The sequence below is a fragment of the Phodopus roborovskii genome, unplaced genomic scaffold (genome assembly GCF_943737965.1).
Source record: "Phodopus roborovskii unplaced genomic scaffold, PHOROB, whole genome shotgun sequence".
NCBI lineage: Eukaryota > Metazoa > Chordata > Mammalia > Rodentia > Cricetidae > Phodopus > Phodopus roborovskii.
In genome coordinates, this window is record NW_026126541.1 from 4,709,775 (window position 1) to 4,730,200 (window position 20,426).

Sequence of the window (20,426 nt, forward strand, 5' to 3'; positions counted from 1 at the left end):
AAACAAGGTAATTAACACTTTTGATTATTAAATATGGTTTGTATGTGTTGGGGAACCTTGCACGTTCTTGGTATTTCTCTCAAGACTGTAAAGTTAATTGCTGTAGCCCATGGACTGTGTACTTATGTGTGTGTATACACACACACACTTAGATATACATATACATATGTACATGTATATCTATACGTGTGTGTATACACATATGTATATATGTGCTATGTAACAGAACTACCTCCACCGTCTGTATTTTGTACCCAGGACACACCCCCTCTTTCTCCTTGACTCCTGTCCTCTTTCTTGCCTTTATTTGCTAATTTTCTGAGGTCAGCTTCTTCAGCTCCCACAGATGAGTGGCATCATGTGGCCTTTGTCTGTGCCTGGCTTATTGTATTTATCTCAGTGTCCTTGATTCCATTGATGTAGTTCCAATTGTGATGGGTGGCCCACCCATATCCCTCACCAACCCTGCGCTCTCTCATCAGGTGGCTTACAAGGCTGGCAATGAGCAGTTTGTCCATCAGTACACCATCAGCAAAGATGAGCCTTTCTTCTTGCAAGCCCGGGCCAATGCTGCTCAGCTCAGTGAGGTACCACAGGAGGGTGTGGGCAATGCTTCCCTGTGTCTCTGGAGTCAGTCATCGACCCACCAGCCACATTGGTAGTGTATGGTTCAACTATAGCCTATCTGCTCATCCCAGTGGCTCTGGTTCCTGACCCTTGCTTTGGGGAGGAGGTAAACAACTTTCCTAGCAATGTCTGGCAGGGCTCTTCAGTTACTGAACAGATCACGGTGGGTGGAAGAGTACTTATGCCAAGAGTCAGAATCGAGTGGTGGAGAGAGACACCCAGATGCTGACTCCAAACTTTGGTCCTTAGCTTTACCACTTACCAAGCGTGTAACCTTAGACCGGATCTTTACAGCTGGATGCCCGTTAGTAAAGTGAAGCTAGCCCCAGCCTTTGCCACTAGGCTGTCACGATGCTGGGTTGTCCCGGGACTTCAGCGAGTGTATGTGCGTGGTGATCTTCAGGAGCGTGCACAGTGTGGGCTCCCTGGTGTGACAGTGTCCATGGTTGACCCTTCTGTCCCAGTGTGCCTGTCCTTGGCTCTCAACACACTGGGAATAGGCGGGAAGGAGAAACAGAAGGCAGAACTGATCCCTGCTCTGTAAGGAAGGGAGGATCTTCCAGAAGGAAGACCTTAAAATTGGAGGCTGGGGTTTGGGTTAGGGGACAAAGAAAGACCTCAGGGACTGGAGGCTGAGGGTGGAGGGGATGGTGTGCAGAGTCCTGCTGCTGGTGTGGGAGGAAAACCCAGGGAACAGACCTTCCAGTGCTGTCAGTGGAATGTCGCTGCATCTCAGATGGTTGTGAGACTTCTGCGTGACACCAAGGATATTATTTTTTAAAGCATTTTTGAGGTTTAATCCTTGCTTCTTTTGATGGAAGTGCAATGCACTAAGAGACCTTCAGGCAGGACAGAGAGCCCGGCCTCTCAGGCTAGGTGCCACTGCTGTAGTGTCTTGGGGTTTTCAGAGTCTAGAGAAACTGCTTCACGAAGGATGACGGCTGCTCTCTTGCGTCTCCGCAGACACTGTACAAGAGCAGCTGGGAAAGGCAGAAGGCGAAAGGGTTTGAGCTGAGACTCGACTCCTTGGCATTCCTGACAGCCAAAGCTGGGAGAGACCTGGCCAGTGAGGTGAGTCCCGCAGCCATCAGGAAGACCGCACAGCTCTGTTGCTGTTTGTCTGTCCAGGCTCTTGTCTCCCTGGGCCTCTGGGCTCCTATGGGAAAGTGGGATCATAGCAAACCCTTCACAGTGAGACCATCATTCCCATGGGCAGCTTGCTGTTGCCACATACCAATTTTCCAGCAAGTAGAAACCACAGTGGCAAGAGTCTTCCATGCCCCTCCTTCATAGGTGACACGGTTCCGATGTCTTCTGTCAGACAAACTGTGGATGGAATCCTTCTATGCCGTGTAGCATGCCATAGTGCTCTTATTTAAACAGGTTGTTTAACCTTCCACATCCAGTTCTGGTGACTGTAAAATCGCTGTGAGCACGGGAAACGAGTCCACGCACACCATGCTTCCGTGATGTGTGCTCTTTTCTGACTGAGGCCAGAGTGTAAGCAGAACTTCGTTTCCTACCTTGAGAAAGCCATGCTTGAAAGGCAGAAGGAGAAAAAAAAATGAGAGAAGGAAAGGAGAGAGAGAGAGAGAGACAGAGAGAGAGAGAGAGAGAGAGATTGAGAGAGAGGAGGAAGGGCTATGCTGGCACATTTCTGTAATTTCAGTGTTCTAGATGCAGAGACCAGAGGATCAGAAGTTTAAGGTCAGCCTCGCTACCTGAGGTCGTCCCAACTCCCACCCCCAAAGACAACCAACTAAACTGAATTAAGCAACAGAACAAAAAGAATAAAACACAAAAAAATTCAAAATAAAACAAAGCAGAGAGAGAGAGAGAGGAGAGAGAAAGGGAAGGGAGAGACATCAGGGTAGCAGCTTATCCAGTGGACTGCTGATGTGGTTGGTTTAAATTCTGCCACGTAACATGTTATAACCCAGCCTGTGGGTACACGAGGGACGTGGGATTACCCCATGTCCCATCCACAATAAATAGAGACGGGTATCAACGCTGTTGCTGGAAGATGAGAGTAGAGTTTCCCACAATGCAACAGTGATGGCATTGCGGATAACACCACCTGACTGGATTCGTTGTCTTCCTTCCGTTTCCCACTGTGCTTTGTGTGGCATATTTTGTCTTCAGGCAGCACACCCTCTTCTGGCTCTGGGACCCCTTTCCCAGCTGGGGCTGCGTCTGGGGTGCTCTGTGCCTTTTGAGTCTTGTGACTGCCTGCTTTTTAGTTATGATGCTCCCGCTATTACCCTTAAAGATTCTAAGTCAGCTTTTGCGGAGGACAACAGGTCACTTAAGAAACAGAGGGTGTGGCTGGGAAGTGATGCAGGTTGAGATCACTTCCTGCTTCTCTAGAGGAACCATCTCAGGTGTCTCACAGCTGCCTGTAACTAGCTCCAGGGGCTCTGAAGTCCTATTTCAGTCTGTCTTAGAACCTTTGTACATGTGCACGCGCGCATACACACACACACACACACACACACACACACACACACACACACAAAGCCTTAAAAAGAATATGAAAACAGACTGAGTACAGGTAACAGACAAGAATTATGAAGGAGGGTGCACAGCTAATTGTTTTTCTGGGTTTAATTCTGCCACGGATTTTTGTTTATTTGTTTCAGTGATGGATATGTGAACAAAATATATTCAATACTGAAATAAATGTAAAATTTAATACAAAGCTCCGCAGCTTCTATTCCAAATGCCTGTTCTAATTGCACAGAAGCACACTGAGCTCTGGATATTTTGGTGTGTGATATTTTTACTTAATAGTAAATTTTTTTATATATAATAAGGTTTAGAAAAATAAAAAATAAACCAAAGCATCACACACATACACACACACACACATACACACACACACACACACACAGGTGATTTTAAAACAGGGATGGGGACATGGCTCAGCAGTTAAGAGTACTTGCTGCTCTTCCAGATGACCTGGATTCAATTCCTAGTAGCCATGTGACTGCCCACAGCCATCTGTAATTCCAGTTTCTGGGGACCAGATGCCGCCTTCTGGCCTCTGGGGGCTCTGCATAACTGTGATGCAGGTACAACAGCCATACACGTGAAATAAAAATAAGTAAGTGTTAACAAACAAGACAAAGTCAAGACCAAGAAGTCTCAAGTTGAGAATGTCTCACAGAAACGTGAGGTCTATCGTGGCATTTAGCACCCAGGGGTGACATTTCATTCGTCGGCTTGATTAGAGGGAGTGTACCGTTGTCTAGTAGGATCCTACCAGGTGGCTTTGTGTTGACTCATGCCTCCCAGCATGTGGAGGACACTGACCATGTCCCTGCTGTGTGTTCACATTTAGGTGAAGTACAAGGAGGACTCCGAGAGGTCCAGAGGGAAACTCATTGGCGCACAGAGCGCACGGGCGGACTCTCGGATGAGCCACTCACTGCAGATGTCCAAGCTACAGAGTGAGCTGGAGTATAAGAAAGGCTTTGAGGACACCAAGTCTCAGTGTCATGTCTCCCTGGACATGATCCACCTCGCCCACGCCCGCCAGGCGCAGCACTTAGCCACCGACATAGGCTACAGGACGATATCACACTACTTCACAGCTCTGCCCACGGACATGAAGGTGGAGTGGGCCAAGAAAGCCTATGGCCTGCAAAGTGATGTAAGCTGTGTATATATACATTCATGTGTGTGTGTGTGGTGTGTATGTATATACTGTGTGTATGTATGTACAGTGTGTGTGTGTGTGCAGTGTGTGTATGTATATAATGTTTGTGTGTGTGCAGTGTGTGTATGTATATAATGGTGTGTGTGTGTGCAGTGTGTGTATGTATATACTGTGTATGTGTGCAGTGTGTGTATGTATATAATGGTGTGTGTGTGTGCAGTGTGTGTATCCATATACTGTGTGTGTGTGTGCAGTGTGTATGTATATAATGTGTGTGTGTGCCGTGTATGTATGTATATACTGTGTTTGTGTAGTGTGTGTATGTATATAATGTGTGTGTGTGCAGTGTATGTATGTATATAATGTGTGTGTGCAGTGTGTGTATGGATATACTGTGTGTGTGTGCAGTGTGTATGTACATAATGTGTGTGTGTGCAGTGTATGTATGTATATAATGTGTGTGTGTAGTGTGTGTATGTATATAATGTGTGTGTGTGCAGTGTGTATGTATATAATGTGTGTGTGTGCAGTGTATGTATGTATATAATGTGTGTGTGTGCAGTGTATGTATGTATATACTGTGTTTGTGTAGTGTGTGTATGTATATAATGTGTGTGTGTGCAGTGTATGTATGTATATACTGTGTGTGTATGTACAGTGTGTGTATGTATATACATGTGTGTTTGCAGTGTGTGTATGTATATACTGTGTGTATGTACAGTGTGTGTATGTATATAATGTGTGTATGTGTGTGCTAGGTTTTGTGCTTGTTATTTTTGAAGTCTTTGTTTTACCACACCCTTTGGGGCGACAGTTCAGGCTTCAGGGGTACATATTTCTGGATCCCCAAGGGGAAACACTCTTACTTACTCCTGGTTAGCTCTGTTCATCCTGTGCTGACTTGAAGTTATATGCCAACAGCCAGAGAGACAGAGCTACTTTTTTGGAATTCTGGTTGACTTACGTTTTTGATTTCTCTCTGATGCTGGAGTTGAATGCATTGGTGTTATCTGCAGCTATGGTCAATGACGGGAGTATCACTGACACCTCATCTCAGCTCTAAAGGTCCCCAGTTTTTGAACGAGCAGCTTGTGGATCCTTTCGACAGCCTCCTCCCCTTCCTCTTTGTACCCTTGCTGGGTTCTGCTCCTGCTCTGCTTTAGGTTGATTCTTGGAAAAGAATATAATGTGAGGGCTCAGCTATAGCCAGGCTGTTACACACAGCTCTCTCTCTCTCTCTCTCTCTCTCTCTCTCTCTCTCTCTCTCTGTGTGTGTGTGTGTGAGAGAGAGAGAGAGAGAGAGAGAGAGAGACAGACAGACAGACAGACAGACAGACAGACAGACAGAGACAGAGAGAAACACACACACAGAGAAGGTAGGCTGGTTTAAGATAAATTTTTCCATTTCAATAATTTCATTAAACCCATTCATTCATAGCTAGTGAAGACATGTCCTCCATGCCCCTCAGTGACAGGAGGAAGGAGTTGGCTCCAGGGGAAGATTTTGTGTGAGAGTCCCTCCAGTTGCTCCTGCTTGGGTCCAGTTGGAGGCCATCATTGTCTCCTCCCCTGCCTGCCATTCCAAACAAGAAAACGGGTCCAGCACAATGAGGGCGCTTTTGTCTGCAGGGAAGACGCCTGTCCCTAACGAGGGCCCAGGTTGACTTCTGTGGACCCCAAGTAGGGTTGGGTAGGGCCAAAAGCCACCATCTACAGGGAGGCCTCTGATTAAGGGGGCTAATTTGCATATTTGGGGCCTCACCCAGGACTCTTCAGAAGCAGTTGAGCAAAGTGTCATTTAGTCTGACTGGGCTGGCACGGAGGGCACACTGGGAGCTGTTAGCAGCTCTTTCCATGTCTGTGCAGTGACAGTGGCCTGCCTTCCCCCCGTCTCTCTCCTTTGTCAGAACCAATACAAGGCAGATGTGAAGTGGATGAAAGGCGCAGGCTGGGTCGCCACCGGGTCATTAAATGTGGAGCAGGCGAAGAAGGCAGGAGAACTCATTAGTGAGGTGAGATCTCCCGACAGTGTGCGTGGTGGGGCTTGGCTGCATTAGGCGTGCGACGTTTCTGTATAAAATTAAAATAATCTCCACTCAAAAGGCAGAGCCACATGAAAGGCCTCCAAACCCGGACTAGGTCTGGTAATTAGAGAGAAGCCACATACCAAACACATACCAGTAGGGGCCCACGGAGTCCCGGCAAAAACGAAGTGGGTGACAAGCGATGTTGTGTATAATAATGACAACCACACGGAGCTCGACCACTACCCAGCCCTTACCTTTTAATGAAGCGGTATGGGAGAGACGATGAAAAGATACATCCGTGGCACCCAGGAAACCCTTTTATACCTTCACACGTTTCACGCTTCTCCCTCTGTGGCTGCAGTGTAAACAGTTTGTGAATGTTCCCAATGTCGTCTGACATGGCGACATGGTTGGTTCTTTCTTGTGACAGGGATATCTCCCTTGTGCTGTTTTTAAATCTCGCTTTTGTCATGGTCCAGCCACCCTGGCTGACCTTCCGGTGGTTCTGATGATGAGAAACGCCTTTCCCCAGGCTCTGGGCAGCCTCACCAAGCAGCAGTTTTAAAGACTGCATGGCCATCGACATGCTGTTGATTCCCGCAGTGTCTCTCTGGTCCCTAGAAGTCAGCACACTCTGCCAGTGTCCTAGCAGATGCCCTTCGGGGGCAGAATCGCCCCTGCACACACAGAGCACCTGAGTGCCCAGCACCATAAGACTTCCCAGATTCACCCCTCTAAGTGACTGTTGTCAAGGACTGGCTGTGTCCAGAAGGCACGTGAGCATTTCAGGGCTTTAGAGTGGACTGGTCTTTCTGGAACTCTCTGTGCATACCTGGAAGACTTTAGTTTTGGCAGTGAGGCTCCTGAGATGTTTCAAAAGAGGGTTTCTTATGGAATCGCATAGTGGATTTCCAGATGGTTCCTTTATGTGTCTAAGTCTGGCAGCAAAGAATTGCAGAGGGAATATTTTGCCCTGCACTGATATAACTTTGTCATATCACTCTTCTCATTCTGCAGACTTTCTCAAGAAATTTGCTTATTTCCTTAACATCTTTGCCTCACGCTGGTTTTCAGACCATATATTAGGCAAAATATACTTTAGCAGCTTTTCCCAACTATGAGATGTTTCTAGGTTCCTGTCAAATTGGGCTGATTGACTTTCAGAGAGAAAACCAGACAGTGTAGAGAGAGTCATGGGTGAATATAGACTTGCTCACACTCACACACACACACACACACACACACACACCACATGCACTTATACATACCTGTACAAATATGTTCACTCACACACATACACATGAATTCACAAATGAATGCATATCATATACACACATTCACACATGTATACATGCATTCACTCACACACTCATACACACATGTGTGAGCATACATGCATTCACACACTTATGTACACACATTCACTTGCACATGTGTAAATGCATTCACACACGCACACATGCATTCATACATATGCACATACATGTATTCACACATGTGTAAATGGGTTCACACATGCACACACATGTATACATGCATCACATACATACATACACACATACACACATGTATGCATGCAGACACACATAGACAAACACACACACACACATACGCACACACGCTATAGGACAGGAGTCACCAGAACTATTCTGTGAAGTTCCACATAGTTAATATTTTTAATTTTGCCGATTGCATAGTCTCCATCACAAGTAGCTGAAAATGGTATGGACAACATGTCAGTGAATGTTACAGTAAGACTTCATTTGCAAAGCACAGGTGGCTGGCCGCATTTAACTGTACCTAAGACAGTACAGTGCAGCATGCACAAATCCAAGCAGACAAATGAGGAGCAGGTGTTTAGAAAATAACATGACTTTTGGGGAAAATAAGCTCCATTACGCCATTAAAATTCTAATACTTCAGGCCACGAAAAATGTGCTTTGAATGAAAGGAAGGAGAATGAACTTAATCATGTTACCCAGAGCTCCTCGATATGAGTCGTCTACATAGATCTTTCCAACTTTACATTGTTTTGTTGCTTTGTGTTTTGCTTAATGCATATATTCTAGTCCTTCGTGATAACTCCTTTCAGTGACGGAAAGGGTCTCCTTTTCCTTGTTGTAATATATTTGAGGATCACCGTAGGCTAGAGTGAATACACCTGCATGGTAACACTTGCCAAGTCCTGTGGGGGAAGGAAAACAGAAAGCTTCAATCGATAAATGAGACTGGGAACGCACTTCCCTGCCAAACTAAGATATGTAAACAACTGAGACGCACCATTTGAAGCCCTAGAAAGAATGACTTTGGGAGTATGTACCCTACGGTCTTTTACTGGTGTAATCTAATTTTGAGATGTTGTCTTTGCACCAGGTAGAAATACTTTAATGTTAATTGACATGAGGTTATTCTTAAATTGAAACAAATATTAACCTGAAGGTGCCTAGGATATAAAGATGGAGGAAGCCGAATAATAATTATGTTCACAAATTCACTCTAATCTCAAGCAACCTGTGATTTTCCTCTTTCAAATGGCATGAAAGAGCAGCACAAAATTCACAGCTTTGATCTTTCCCTGCTCAACAGAGGAAGTACCGTCAGCATCCAGAAGCTTTGAAGTTCACCAGTATTAAAGACACTCCTGAGATGGTCCAGGCCAGGATTAGTTATACCCAGGCAGTGGATGTGAGTGGTAATGTATATACATTATGACTCTGAGAGTGGGCTCTCTTTCAGCCGTGTGATTGAAGCGGAGGGGATCTCGGGCCTGCTCCTTCTGTGGTCCTGAGGATGAAGGGTCCCCTTGTCTTTTATGAAGCTTCCCTGGCAGGGTTGCTTCCTCATTAGGATGCAAATGGGGCGTTCCTGTACTGAGTGCCAAGTGGGGATCCGCACCCCACTGCCCCCTGGATGCTCTCCTTCCTTGCGTTACCCCCTTTCCCTTTTGTTCCAAATGTTGTTTCCAGAGCCAGAACTTTGAGTAAAAATCTGTCTAATTGGGACGAAGAAGCTGCGCTCGGGGCTGTCTGGGATCCGAGGGCAGGGACTGACATTGTGTTCTTATTTCTCCAGGCTTTAGAAAAATGACTCGAGTCTGATTTGTGAATATTAGCCTGACTTTTAAGCCACTTCCAGAATTCTGTATATTGCAGGAAACCAAGATTTGACCCAATGCTCAGTTCACTAGAGACTAAATAGAACATTGAGGTCTTATAAAACCTTCCCTAAGCTCAGGAATTAACTGGCTGCCACTTCCGAGCGAAGTCCTCAGATCTGTGTATAAGGCAGACTTGGCTTTGAAATATCTTAAAATATCCAACTTCTGACACACAAAAATATTTATAAACCCTGGGGATCCAGCTTTCAAAATTCCCTCTATGGTTTTATAAGAAAGTCTGGTTGTATCTTTTCTTATAGGTACCCCCAAAAGGGCCTGGGTATTCTTCAGGCTGTGGGATGGCATGGGTCTTATACTTTGGTTTAGGAATAGCTTTCTCGTATACCTGCTGGTTAGCATCACATTGAACTCTGAGAATCAGCCAGACAAGAATTAAGTCTCCAGGAAGAAAAACGCTTGCTGTGTCCTAACCATGACCAACTCTAGGGGGCGCTGCTGTGACATGTAGAACCTTGGACATGTCTGATAGGGGTTGGGATGGAAAAACACTATTTAGACATTTCCTTAGGTGGTGTGCTAACTCTGTGCATCATCTAGCAAACTTGTAGGCTGCCCGGAGCTCACTTGGAACTTACTAGGGGGGTATTGAGTAGGCCAGGGATCCTAGCTGGTAGGGAAGGAGACGAGAGTGGGAAGTGGGTTTGGGGAATCTCCCCGCAGAGCGGCCATTGCCTGTGCGTTTCCTGGGTCCCTGGTCCCTATTGCACAGCCTGAGGTGAACAGCCAGATGAGGCAAGCGTGGCCGGACCTCAGTGTCTCAGTCAGTGGTGCTTAAGAGTGTAGCATCAGCGGTGGGCGAGGTTTGCACCTGTCATGCTCTGTGCTGGAAAGTAGAGCTGAGCGGAGATTGCCAAAAATGTCAGCCAGGCTGCTGTGGTCATGTCTGTGCTGCGACATAGCAGCTGCGGGCCCTCTGTCCCCTGGCGTGCCTCACGGCTGCTGCTGCATGGGGAAGGCTCTGGGTTCAATGCAGCGTCCTCTCTTGACCCACAGAGACTGTATCGCGAGCAAGGAGAGAGCATGAAGCACCACTACACGCCTACTGTGGACTTGCCTGAAGTCCTGCTTGCCAAACTCAATGCCATGAACATCAGTGAGGTGAGATTCCCCTGGGGACACTGGGTTCAGAGACAGGAGGGCTGGGTGCCTTCAAGGCATGCACGGCGCCCCACACTGTCACTATGGTGACTTCATGACTGCTCTGAACAAGGGGATCCACTTGTGTCTGCACTGGGCCCTGTAAACGATATAGCCGACCCTGTGCAAGGCACAAGCTCACTGGGAAGAATGAGGCAGGGACTCGCCTTCCTGACGAGGCCGTTGTGTGCTGGATCCGTGCAGGAGCGCCCCAGTAAAGCTCCATGTAACGGGTGACTTTGCTGAGGACACATTTGGGGGTTTTAACTCTTCCCCTCTGTAGTGTCTATAAGAACTCTTCTCCCATCATTCCTGGACTTTGGTTGAGGCATTTGGCTATTCTCTATCTTGCATAACGAGCTATACAAACAGCCTTAAACCTTCTTAATCCAATGAGTTTGCTGCTCAGTGAGATCTAGGGCTACCCGGCTCCTAAACCTTGGCTTTTAACCAGTCCCCTCTCAGGCTTCACCTGCCAAGGGTGGGGATGGGGGCCAGGAGTTGATTCTCGGATCGTCTGTTCTGAGCCACAATGATTTCTAACCCCCAGATGGGGCTCTGGGTGGGAAAGAGAAACCCACTGCTACCCAGATTATGTCGGAGAAAACCAAAATTTAGGAGAGACTGTCAGATTTGTACCTTCTTCCCTACCAGACACGCTATAAGGAGTCCTGGAGCCGACTTCGGGATGGGGGATACAAGCTGAGGTTGGATGCCCTTCCATTCCAGGCAGCAAAGGCGGCCAGTGAAATCACAAGCGATGTGAGCATCCAATCCGGTGACATCTTGAATCCAAACCTGTTTGCAGTTCTTTTACCTCTAACTCTTGCCTTCTTTTGCCTGTGGATATAAAATCCTCTCCTGTCCAAACTGACTGTGTTAGGGCAACTGGATTAATGACCAGTGAGAGAGAGTGCATCTCACACAAAAAAATTCCCTAGCCCAGGGCACAAAGCCCAATGCCCGGCTGTAAACATGGCACCTGGGTAGATGAAATGCACCCTCCACCCAGAGTTTTCATAAACCCAGCCTATGAAGAGCTGGCTAACAATGCCTGCACCTTCTCCCAGCTTGGGCCGCCCAAGTGCTAACGCTTCTGCCGTTTCAAATCGGAGCCCTTTAGTCATTGGGAGTCTTGCATATGAAAGAATAGACTTTTTGACGACTCCTGCGCGTTTTCTTTTAACTCACCCAGTTACTGTCAAAAGAACAAAACATTTTCTCCCAATACCCACCTCTTCCATTCTGTGTCCCTTGTCCCTGAGCCGCTGCTCTCTCCCGCTCTCTTTCCCTTTAGTACAAATACAAAGCAACATTTGAGAGAATGAAAGGACAGATGCTTGGCTCCCGGGGCTTGGAAGGTGACCTCAGCCTCGCACACGCAGTACACGCGACCTCGCTGCAGAGTGCTGTAAGTGGGAGGGGACGGAGGGAGCTGTGGGACCCACTTGACGATGCCCCTCACACAGCCAGCTCAGGGGGCCAGCTCCTTGGAAGTGGATGATGCCTTCTGCTGCCAACTTGGGTTGTAGGTTCTCCCATAAAATGAGGTTGGCTTTGTGGAGCCCCCTAGTTCCTTTCTGGGATGTGAATTCTTTGAATTGGATTTAGGTGGTCTGTGGGATGTGTTTGGTCTGCAAAGATTTTTTTTTCTTTTGGGGGGGGTATGTGTGCTCTACAGACTGAGTTCCTGCAAATGTTTAGAAATGGAGAAAAGATTTATATGAGAAATTCTAGATTGCTTGTTAGAAGGTAGTCTGGATCCTGGAGGCTATAGTCCATTGTAGTTACTCACAGTGTAGCTGTATAGATGGAGTGTGTACTTATGTACTTTCCAGACATGTGTGAGTGTGTGTGTGTACACACACTCACACACACATACACACACACACGCATGCACACACACTCACACACACACACGCACACACACATGCATGCACACACACTCACACACACACGCACACACACATGCATGCACACACACACACACACACACACACACGGCACTTCATTCTTATTTGTGCACACATACATGTAGGCACCTGGTTTGCTACTGCCCTCTGACAATTGGTGTGGTCCTGTGGACTCTGGTATACATGTTCATACACAACCTCCTTGCACACGTGTGAGGGGTGAATGTCACATGTTATAGAGGTCCAGCCTAAGCATTGTCTCACCTAACCGTCTTATTGATAAGAAGGTCAGTCCCTCGCCCAGAGTCAGCTAGAAAGAGGGGGTTTCAACGCGGAGGTGGTGCAGCTCTCTCTCTCTCTCTCTCTCTCTCTCTCTCTCTCTCTCTCCTGCCCTTCTGTCCCGTGGCTCCTTTGTTCTCTGCCATTTTTCTCGATCTGTCTCACTTCCCCTTTTTCCAACTGTGCTCTCTGTCTTGGGCTGCTGGCCTCCGAGTATGGAATTAGATGGGAGGCCTTGTCCTTGTCCTAAGGATGAGAGCACTATCAGTGACTCCAGAGTGGGAAGTTTGGGCCAGGGGGTTGGGTAGAAGCATCAGAGGACAACTGGCAAAAGGAAAAGGCACCGACTCTGCGCCTGGATTCCCAGGAGAACCGCCAGCCTCACACAGTTCCTCCCAAGGCTGCCGGGGCATTTTTCAGGCATGCGTTGGGCTTGAGGGATGAGTATCTGTCCTCAGAACTGGCTTTTCAAATAGCTGTCTACTCCTACCAGCTCTAAGATTGGCCAAGGCTCACATAATGCTTGACGAAGCTCTTTGCCGGGTGGGGTAAGGAGAATCTGTGACCGGAGCAGACATTGGGGAGAGGTACGTTACGTTGGGCGGAACACCGATTGCCCGGGAGCATTCTCAGCACTCTGAAGTGGGGCCACATAGGAACTTCAGCAAGGGAGTAATTGGCATAGACAGGAAGCTCGTCTGTATTTTCGCCTGGTAAGGGGGCCATGGCTCCTGTACCCAGGCTGGTGACTCCCAGGGATCAAGAGTGGCTCTGAAATAGTGGCTGTTGATCTGTCTGCCTCTCCAGGTGAATTACAAGAAAGCCTTTGAACACTCAAAAACTCACTTTCGTCTGCCGCTGGACATGGTGACCCTGGTGCATGCCAAGAAGGCTCAGAACCTGGCCAGCAACCAGGACTACAGGCACCCACTGCCCCAGCACACATCCTTGGCAGAAGATCTGAGACTGAGCTGTGCCAAGAAAGCTCACAAGTTGCAGAGTGAGGTAAAGAGCCCGAGCCTCTCTGTAAGGGCCTGTTCCTGGCATTTCATGTCGCAAAGCAGGGACCCTCAAATTCCTCTTGGCTCCGTGGAGCCTCCAGAGGTCAGGAGTCCCAAACTCTTCTTAGCCCAAGAGCTCCCACACAGTACGGATGCACAATTAATTACAGTGCCCTAGTGAGAACAGTCACTGCTCCTTGAGTGTTTCTGCTGCATTCAAAGCATTGGAATTACCTCATCTAAGCCCCACAATATCCATGCATCAGCAGCCCCTATTGTCAAGAGAAATTGTACAAGGCACAGGGAGGATGGATTAGTCACCCCAGGTGAATCAGCTGTACTTGAGGAACATTCTCCAGTTTTGCCCCTGGTGTCAGGTTGGGTGGAAGCCCTTCTTGATGTTTTGTGGGAAGAACAGAGAGCAGGCCCAGGCGGTTAGGCCCTGGGATGCCTCTTAGGGTCGTCTTGGTCCTTGTGAGGCATCTTCACTCCTCTGGTATCATGTCCAACCCCTGAAACCTGTTCTGCAAAGCATGGAGGCACAGGGGAGTTAGGCAGCTTCGCATTCCCTTAAGAAGTGAGGCGTGTCCTCCCCAAAGGCGGCAGGAGCGGCCCTGGACCTGCCTTCCTTCCCAGCCTGCTAGGTTCCAGACCTGTGCAGGCAGCAAGCCGTGTGGAGGAAAGTGAGACCCCTTCTTGGTTCAACAGTGTGCGCAAATGGAGCAGTGCTCAGATTCAGAATCTGTCCTCTCTTGGAACTGTGCCTGTGGACGATGACTGCTGAACGACGTGAACTGTCAGGGACCTGAGCGCAGCTGTAGGGTTGAGGGAACGGCTGCACTAATCTTGGCCGTTTGTCACCTACCCACCCTGGTGCTTATCCTGTCCAGTGCTGTGGTGACAACTGGAAGGCAGGAAACTCAGGGGGCGCTTTGCAGGCTGAAGGGAGCAGATCCGGGGATCCCCTAAACTGTCATTCCCAACCACTCAGGTGTTCTTGCTCCGTCCCACGCAGGCGTGGACCCACGTGAGTCTGTGTCAAGTTATTCTGGATTCACCCATTACTTCTTCCTTAACCCATGATTAATTAATACTTCCTGCCATTGTTGGCCTATGTTTGAAAGATCAGTTAAACCATTTGTACATTTGCCCCAAGACTCCTGACTTTCTAGCCACCATCCTGTCCAGCATTTATGGTTTGATAGCCCCCAGTAAAACAGAAGCCCATCTGGTATCTCCATCGCATGTCACAGCTATTCACAGAGAAGTGGCAGCCGAATTACTTCCTCCTGGCCCACGTTTTTCCCAGATGAGTCTTTATTGAGGAAACGTGTGCATTGTTGTTGAGCGGCACCATATCTATACAGACAGACAGACACACATCCATGCAGATGCTGCTTGGGGTTCTAGACGCGCGCTTCCGGACAATGCCCGAGAGCCTGGCTGCTCCTGCTTCTTTGTCGAGTCTGGCTTCCCTGATGTCTCTGTGTCCCTTGTAGAATCTGTACCGTTCAGACTTGAACTTCATGCGTGGCATCCCCTGTGTTATTCCTGGCACACTGGAGATTGAAGGCAGAAAGAGAGCGTCAGAGCTCATCAGCGAGGTAACGTGGGACTCCAGAGTGGGTGATGGAAGCCTGGGATCCCAGGGCAGATGCCCCAGGGGATCTCTGTCCCCCTGCTCAGGCAGCTGGAGGTTAAGCTGTTGCCTCTTACCTGGAGCGTTTATCCTTATTGCGGTTCTACTCAGGTGGCTTAGCGGATGGAGCCCAGTGAGCAACACTCACTGAAATAGTCAGGCACCATGGTGCATGTCTGTCATCCCAGTTATCCGGGGGTGGAGGCGGGAGGATCCCTGGAACTCACTGGCTAACGAGTCTACCTGAAGCAACGAGCTCCGTGCTCAGTGAGGGACCTGGAGTGGAGGGCGATAGAGAAAGTCACCCAACATTAGCCTCTGGCTTCATGCACACACATACATACATATACACACGTGCACACGTGCATACACACGCACGAATGCACACACAACAGGAATATCAAGTCATTTCTTCCATTAATACATAAGACTGATTCATGAGCTCGTAAGTTGCGCTTTTCCTAGGTCCTTTGAAGGGCAGCCATATGGTACAATGGAGAGCTGGCAGGCTTTGGAAACCAACAAGTAAGGGATTGAAATTCCAGGTCAGCTCTCACTGACTTTGTGACCTCAGCCTAGTTACCTGTCCTTTCTGATCCCCGGCTTCTAAATTAGTCACATGGGGTTATACAGAACACCTCGGTTTGGCTTTGTAAGGTTCGGTACCGACTCAATCTCAGGGTTTCTCTGACGGCTGTGTTTGAAACGGCAGCTGCCGTCTTGCTGATTTCTTGGTAAAAATTAAGTAGTCTCTGAATCCTAAGCTGTCTCAGTGCATGGGGAGCTTTGCGTTGATGCTCATGGCAGACTCAAGGGCAGGGAATGGGAATCATGGGTTACACGTTTGCTCCCAGACTGCATGCTAAGGGGACCTGGGCTCTGCGTTCTCAGAACAGTCTGCATCAAACCTGCACAACCCATGCCCGTCAGGGCCTGTGTGGCTCTTCAAAGAGCAGAGAGGATGGGCTCTGCCAGGGCGGACAGGTGGGGTGTTTGTATGCACACGTGTTTGAGTGTGTACCCGGGGCCACTGTGTGAGTGCGTGCGAATGTGGACCCAGGGTCCCAGATGTTCTGCGGGAGTCATCAACCTTGCTCTGTGAGACAGGGTCTCTCCCTGACCTGAGACTCACTAAGCAGTCTAAGCAGGCTGGCAGCGAGCCTGTGTGTGCCTCCCCAGAGCTAGGATTACAGATGTGGGCCACATCTGGCCTTTCTCGTGAATGGTGTTTTGAAGGGCCCAGCTAGCATTTGTGCATCCTCAGTGCTGAGGACAAATCTTGTCAGGCACAGATTGTAAGTATAGTTGGTTCTGTTCACCTGGAGAGGGGGCTGGCCAGCTGGACTCTAGAATGATAGGCTGGGCAAATGGAGGCTTTAGTGGTGATAGTGGCATGCACTTTTAATTCCAATGTGGGGAAAGGCAGAGGCAGGAAGATTCCGGGGCTCATGTCCAGCGACAGACCTACCTCAGAAAGCAGGTATTTATAGTGTTTCTGAGGAGCAGTGCCCCAAGTTATCCTCTGGAATCCACATGCATAGATTCACACATGTGCATATGCATACATGTATGCACGCACACGCACATACAAACCACATGCACACAGAGATTTAATTAAGATTTACAGCATTAACTGTTTTCCTTAACCTTACCAAGCCTTTTTTTTTTTTTTTTTTTTTTTTTGTCCTTAGAGTAAATACCGCCAACATCCTGGGTCATTCAAGTACACAGCTGTGGTAGATACTCCTCACCTTCTGCAGGCCAAGTTCAGCAACCAGATCACCAATGAGGTGAATTCTCCAGTGGCTGTTCAAGAACAGCTACATTTAAAGAGAAAAGGGGGATAGGGGTGGTGGATTTTTATAGGTTGAAGAGGGGAAAGGCATTCAAATTTATGGGGGGATTTGGAAAGAAAAGAACATTCCGTACAGAACCTAACACACCTTCCAGAGGAAAGGAAGGAATCGGGCATCTGCTGCAGGCTGTAGTCCGGCTCCCCTGGACCAGGGGCAGGCTGGGATCCCAGCCTCAGGTCATACCATGGAGTGGCTGGGTCCAAGGCCCCACCAGACAAGGCCCTCAGCCGGCTCCTTTGCACATAGGAATCTGTGGCTCTACTCCTGGCAGGAGTGCAAACCAGTGCAGTAACGCTCATTTATGCAGGGCTTGCGTCTGCCCAGAGGCAGGTCTAGAGCATGGCATCTGTCTGAAGGAAGGCCTGAACTTCTGCCTGTCTTAACCTCGTTCATTATTCACTCAAATGTATTCATCCCCAAATCTACTATTCCCCATAAAAAAATGAAGAGAAGGGTTCTCTTCGCCTCCGCATCCAACCCAAGCCTTCCGAAGCTGGAAGTGACGCCTAAGGATAAGGGTGCCCCAAGGGGACAGAGTTCCTCATCTTGCACACGAGAGAGGGCATCAAGTTAAAGTTCTTGCTTGCCTTCGCTCCGCCTTTCCAGACTGGGAGCTGTGGGGTGACTGTATTTTAGGCTGACCTCTGACCTTTCAGAAGTCCGCAAGCGCCCACCCGTTTCTGAGCACAGGGACAAGTCTTCCAGGGAAGCCCCGGCTCAGCGTGCTCTCAGAAGGGACCCTGAGGTGCCAGGGAAGGGTGGAGACCGGGCTGCCTCTTTCCATCAGCAGCCTTCAGTTACTACAGGCTGAAGCTGTGTGCCAGGAGGCGCCCTGCCCTCACGCCTTCCCAGCTACACATGCAGGACTCACACATCGTGTGTGGTGTCTTCTCCCTGATTTTTACTTTTGATTGGGGTGCAGCGTCTCTATAGGGCAGCTGGTGAGGATGCGCGGCACCAATACACAACCACCCTTGGTTTGCCTGAGTTCATCCGAGCAAGAGCCAATGCAGACAACCTGAGTGAGGTAAGCCTTCCTCCCTGCTGCAGGCCAGGCGTGTGCCAAAGCCAGCAGCATTGCGCTGTGCAAGTGATCCACCATTTGTTGAAGCTTCTGGAAAGGCGCCCGTTTTAGAAGCCCGTGTAGAATGTATGTGTGTTACAGATGCATGTATGCTCAGAGCCGACCACAGGGCACGTGCTGATGGGAGTTTGCTCTGTGAAACACCCATTGTTTGCTGCTCACAAATGGGTTCCATGCTACAAGTGAAAGGGCATGCGGCCTTTGTTCATGGATTCATGCGTGTGTGTGCGTGCGTGCATGTGTGTGTGTGTGTGTTTTAAAGATGTACATGTGTTCCTGTCTCAGGCAAAATACAAGGAGTCTTGGTATAATCTCCGTGCTCAAGGCTGCAAGCTGACGATGGACGCTCTCCCCTTCCAGGCTGCGCGAGCCTCCGGGCACATAGCCAGTGATGTGAGTAGGTTGCTCTGACCTTCCATCTTGCTTCCTCTCTGTTAGCGTAATGCAAAACAATGTGTGGGGCTGATTTTTCCCAAGTTCACGCAAATCTACACCTGTGCGAGACGGGACGTCACCTGCGGAATATATTAGCTCCGAACGAGGTCCTTCAGCAAAAGGCTAAATCCGTGCAGAGGCCTGTGGCTGGAGGAGCTGGTGACTCGGGTGTCACTGCAAAGTCCAGGCAGCGGTCATGCGACAGCCGCCTGTCTGTAGCCCCACCCAGAACGAGCAAGGACGAGGAGGAGATGACAACCGCCTCCCTCTTTGGGCCTCTCTCACTCCCCGCCACAAGCCACCAGCTGCGCTTCATATGCCCATAGCTCTGGGACATGAAGGTGACTTTCTCTTTCCGACAAACAAATCACAGGAACCGTGGACTTCAAATGAACAGAGCCTGTCTTTGGGGTTTAATGTTTTTCCAAACGCGAGTAGATAGAATACAAGTGTCTTTTTTGCCCTTTTCTGATGAAATTCCTTTTGGCCACAGGGTACACAAGGGGATCTGATTTTAATTAGACAGAAAGAGAGGTCTGATGTTCTCACCTTCAGCCCTGAGGGAGGGAAGTGGGGAGAGAGGGAGGCAGGCATGCTTTGGGCCAACTGCCTGTGGTATCTCTTAGACTCGCCACTTCCTAGAAGAAGAAGAGCTGGCCCCTCCCCCGGGGCCTGTTACGCAGGTGGACACACACGGGCTACGCGCTGCTGTCCAGTGGGTTTGAGTTAGCTGGCCCTGACCAGCTGGCTGCCCTTCCAGTTTCTCTATAGGCACGACTTCGTGAAGGAGCGGGGGCAGCTCATCGGGGTCCGGAGTGTGAGTGATGACCCACGGCTGAGGCACTGCCAGCGGATGGGCCAGCTGCAGAGTGAGAATCAATACAAGAAGGAGGCGGCCAGCAGCCAAGCCCAGTGCCACCTTCCCATGGATATGGTACACCTGGTCCATGCCAGGAAGGCCCAGGCCCTGGCCAGTGACCGTGACTACCGGACACAGTGCCGTGAGTTCACCGCGCTGCCTGAGGATCTGAAGATGGCCTGGGCCAAGAAAGCCCATGCCCTACAGAGCGAGGTACGGCTTATACGGTGCCGGCTAGTCCCGCCCTCTTTCCGCTACACCTTCTGACCCTCTGGACCCTCTCCATCCCAAATGTGGCCTATGACCCCCAGGGCAGGATTATTTATTCTACTGACTTTTAGTGAGCAGCTACTACATGGCCAGCACTTTTGTGGTTTTGTTTCTGTCTCTCTTCACCTGAGCCCTGCTCTGAGTTTCTGACCTTCCCTCTCCCCTCCTCTTATTCCTCTCCTCCCTTCAACGCTTCTCTCCTTCCGAGAGAGTGCTATTGTCAGCAAGCGAGTGAAAATCATCTCCAGTGCGTGTGGAGCTTCCACCGCCTTGAGGGAAATTAATGGTGTTTGACATGGCAAATGTCTTATATCTCAGATGGTGATACCCGCTAGGGAGATAAAGGAACACATTAGTGGGGTGGGAAGGGGTGTGTGTGTGTGTGTGTGTTCATGCATATATGCCATGTTTATTTATTTATTCATTTACTTTTGAGGCAGGGTCTTGCTATTTAGGCCAGCAG

At 49.0% G+C, this 20,426-nt stretch overlaps 1 protein-coding gene across 1 annotated transcript in view; it reads left to right on the forward strand.

Moving 5' to 3' along the window:
* Nrap (nebulin related anchoring protein) overlaps window positions 1–20,426 on the forward strand; it is a 69,026-nt gene that overhangs the window by 36,215 nt on the left and 12,385 nt on the right. Inside the window, exons 22-35 of the mRNA XM_051199765.1 lie at window positions 483–587; window positions 1,591–1,698; window positions 3,968–4,279; window positions 6,193–6,297; window positions 8,899–8,997; window positions 10,484–10,588; window positions 11,282–11,389; window positions 11,925–12,038; window positions 13,627–13,824; window positions 15,320–15,424; window positions 17,151–17,249; window positions 18,238–18,342; window positions 18,685–18,792; window positions 19,595–19,906. Coding sequence (XP_051055722.1) covers window positions 483–587; window positions 1,591–1,698; window positions 3,968–4,279; window positions 6,193–6,297; window positions 8,899–8,997; window positions 10,484–10,588; window positions 11,282–11,389; window positions 11,925–12,038; window positions 13,627–13,824; window positions 15,320–15,424; window positions 17,151–17,249; window positions 18,238–18,342; window positions 18,685–18,792; window positions 19,595–19,906 — 1,983 coding nt within the window. The remainder of the gene's footprint in view (window positions 1–482; window positions 588–1,590; window positions 1,699–3,967; window positions 4,280–6,192; window positions 6,298–8,898; window positions 8,998–10,483; window positions 10,589–11,281; window positions 11,390–11,924; window positions 12,039–13,626; window positions 13,825–15,319; window positions 15,425–17,150; window positions 17,250–18,237; window positions 18,343–18,684; window positions 18,793–19,594; window positions 19,907–20,426) is intronic.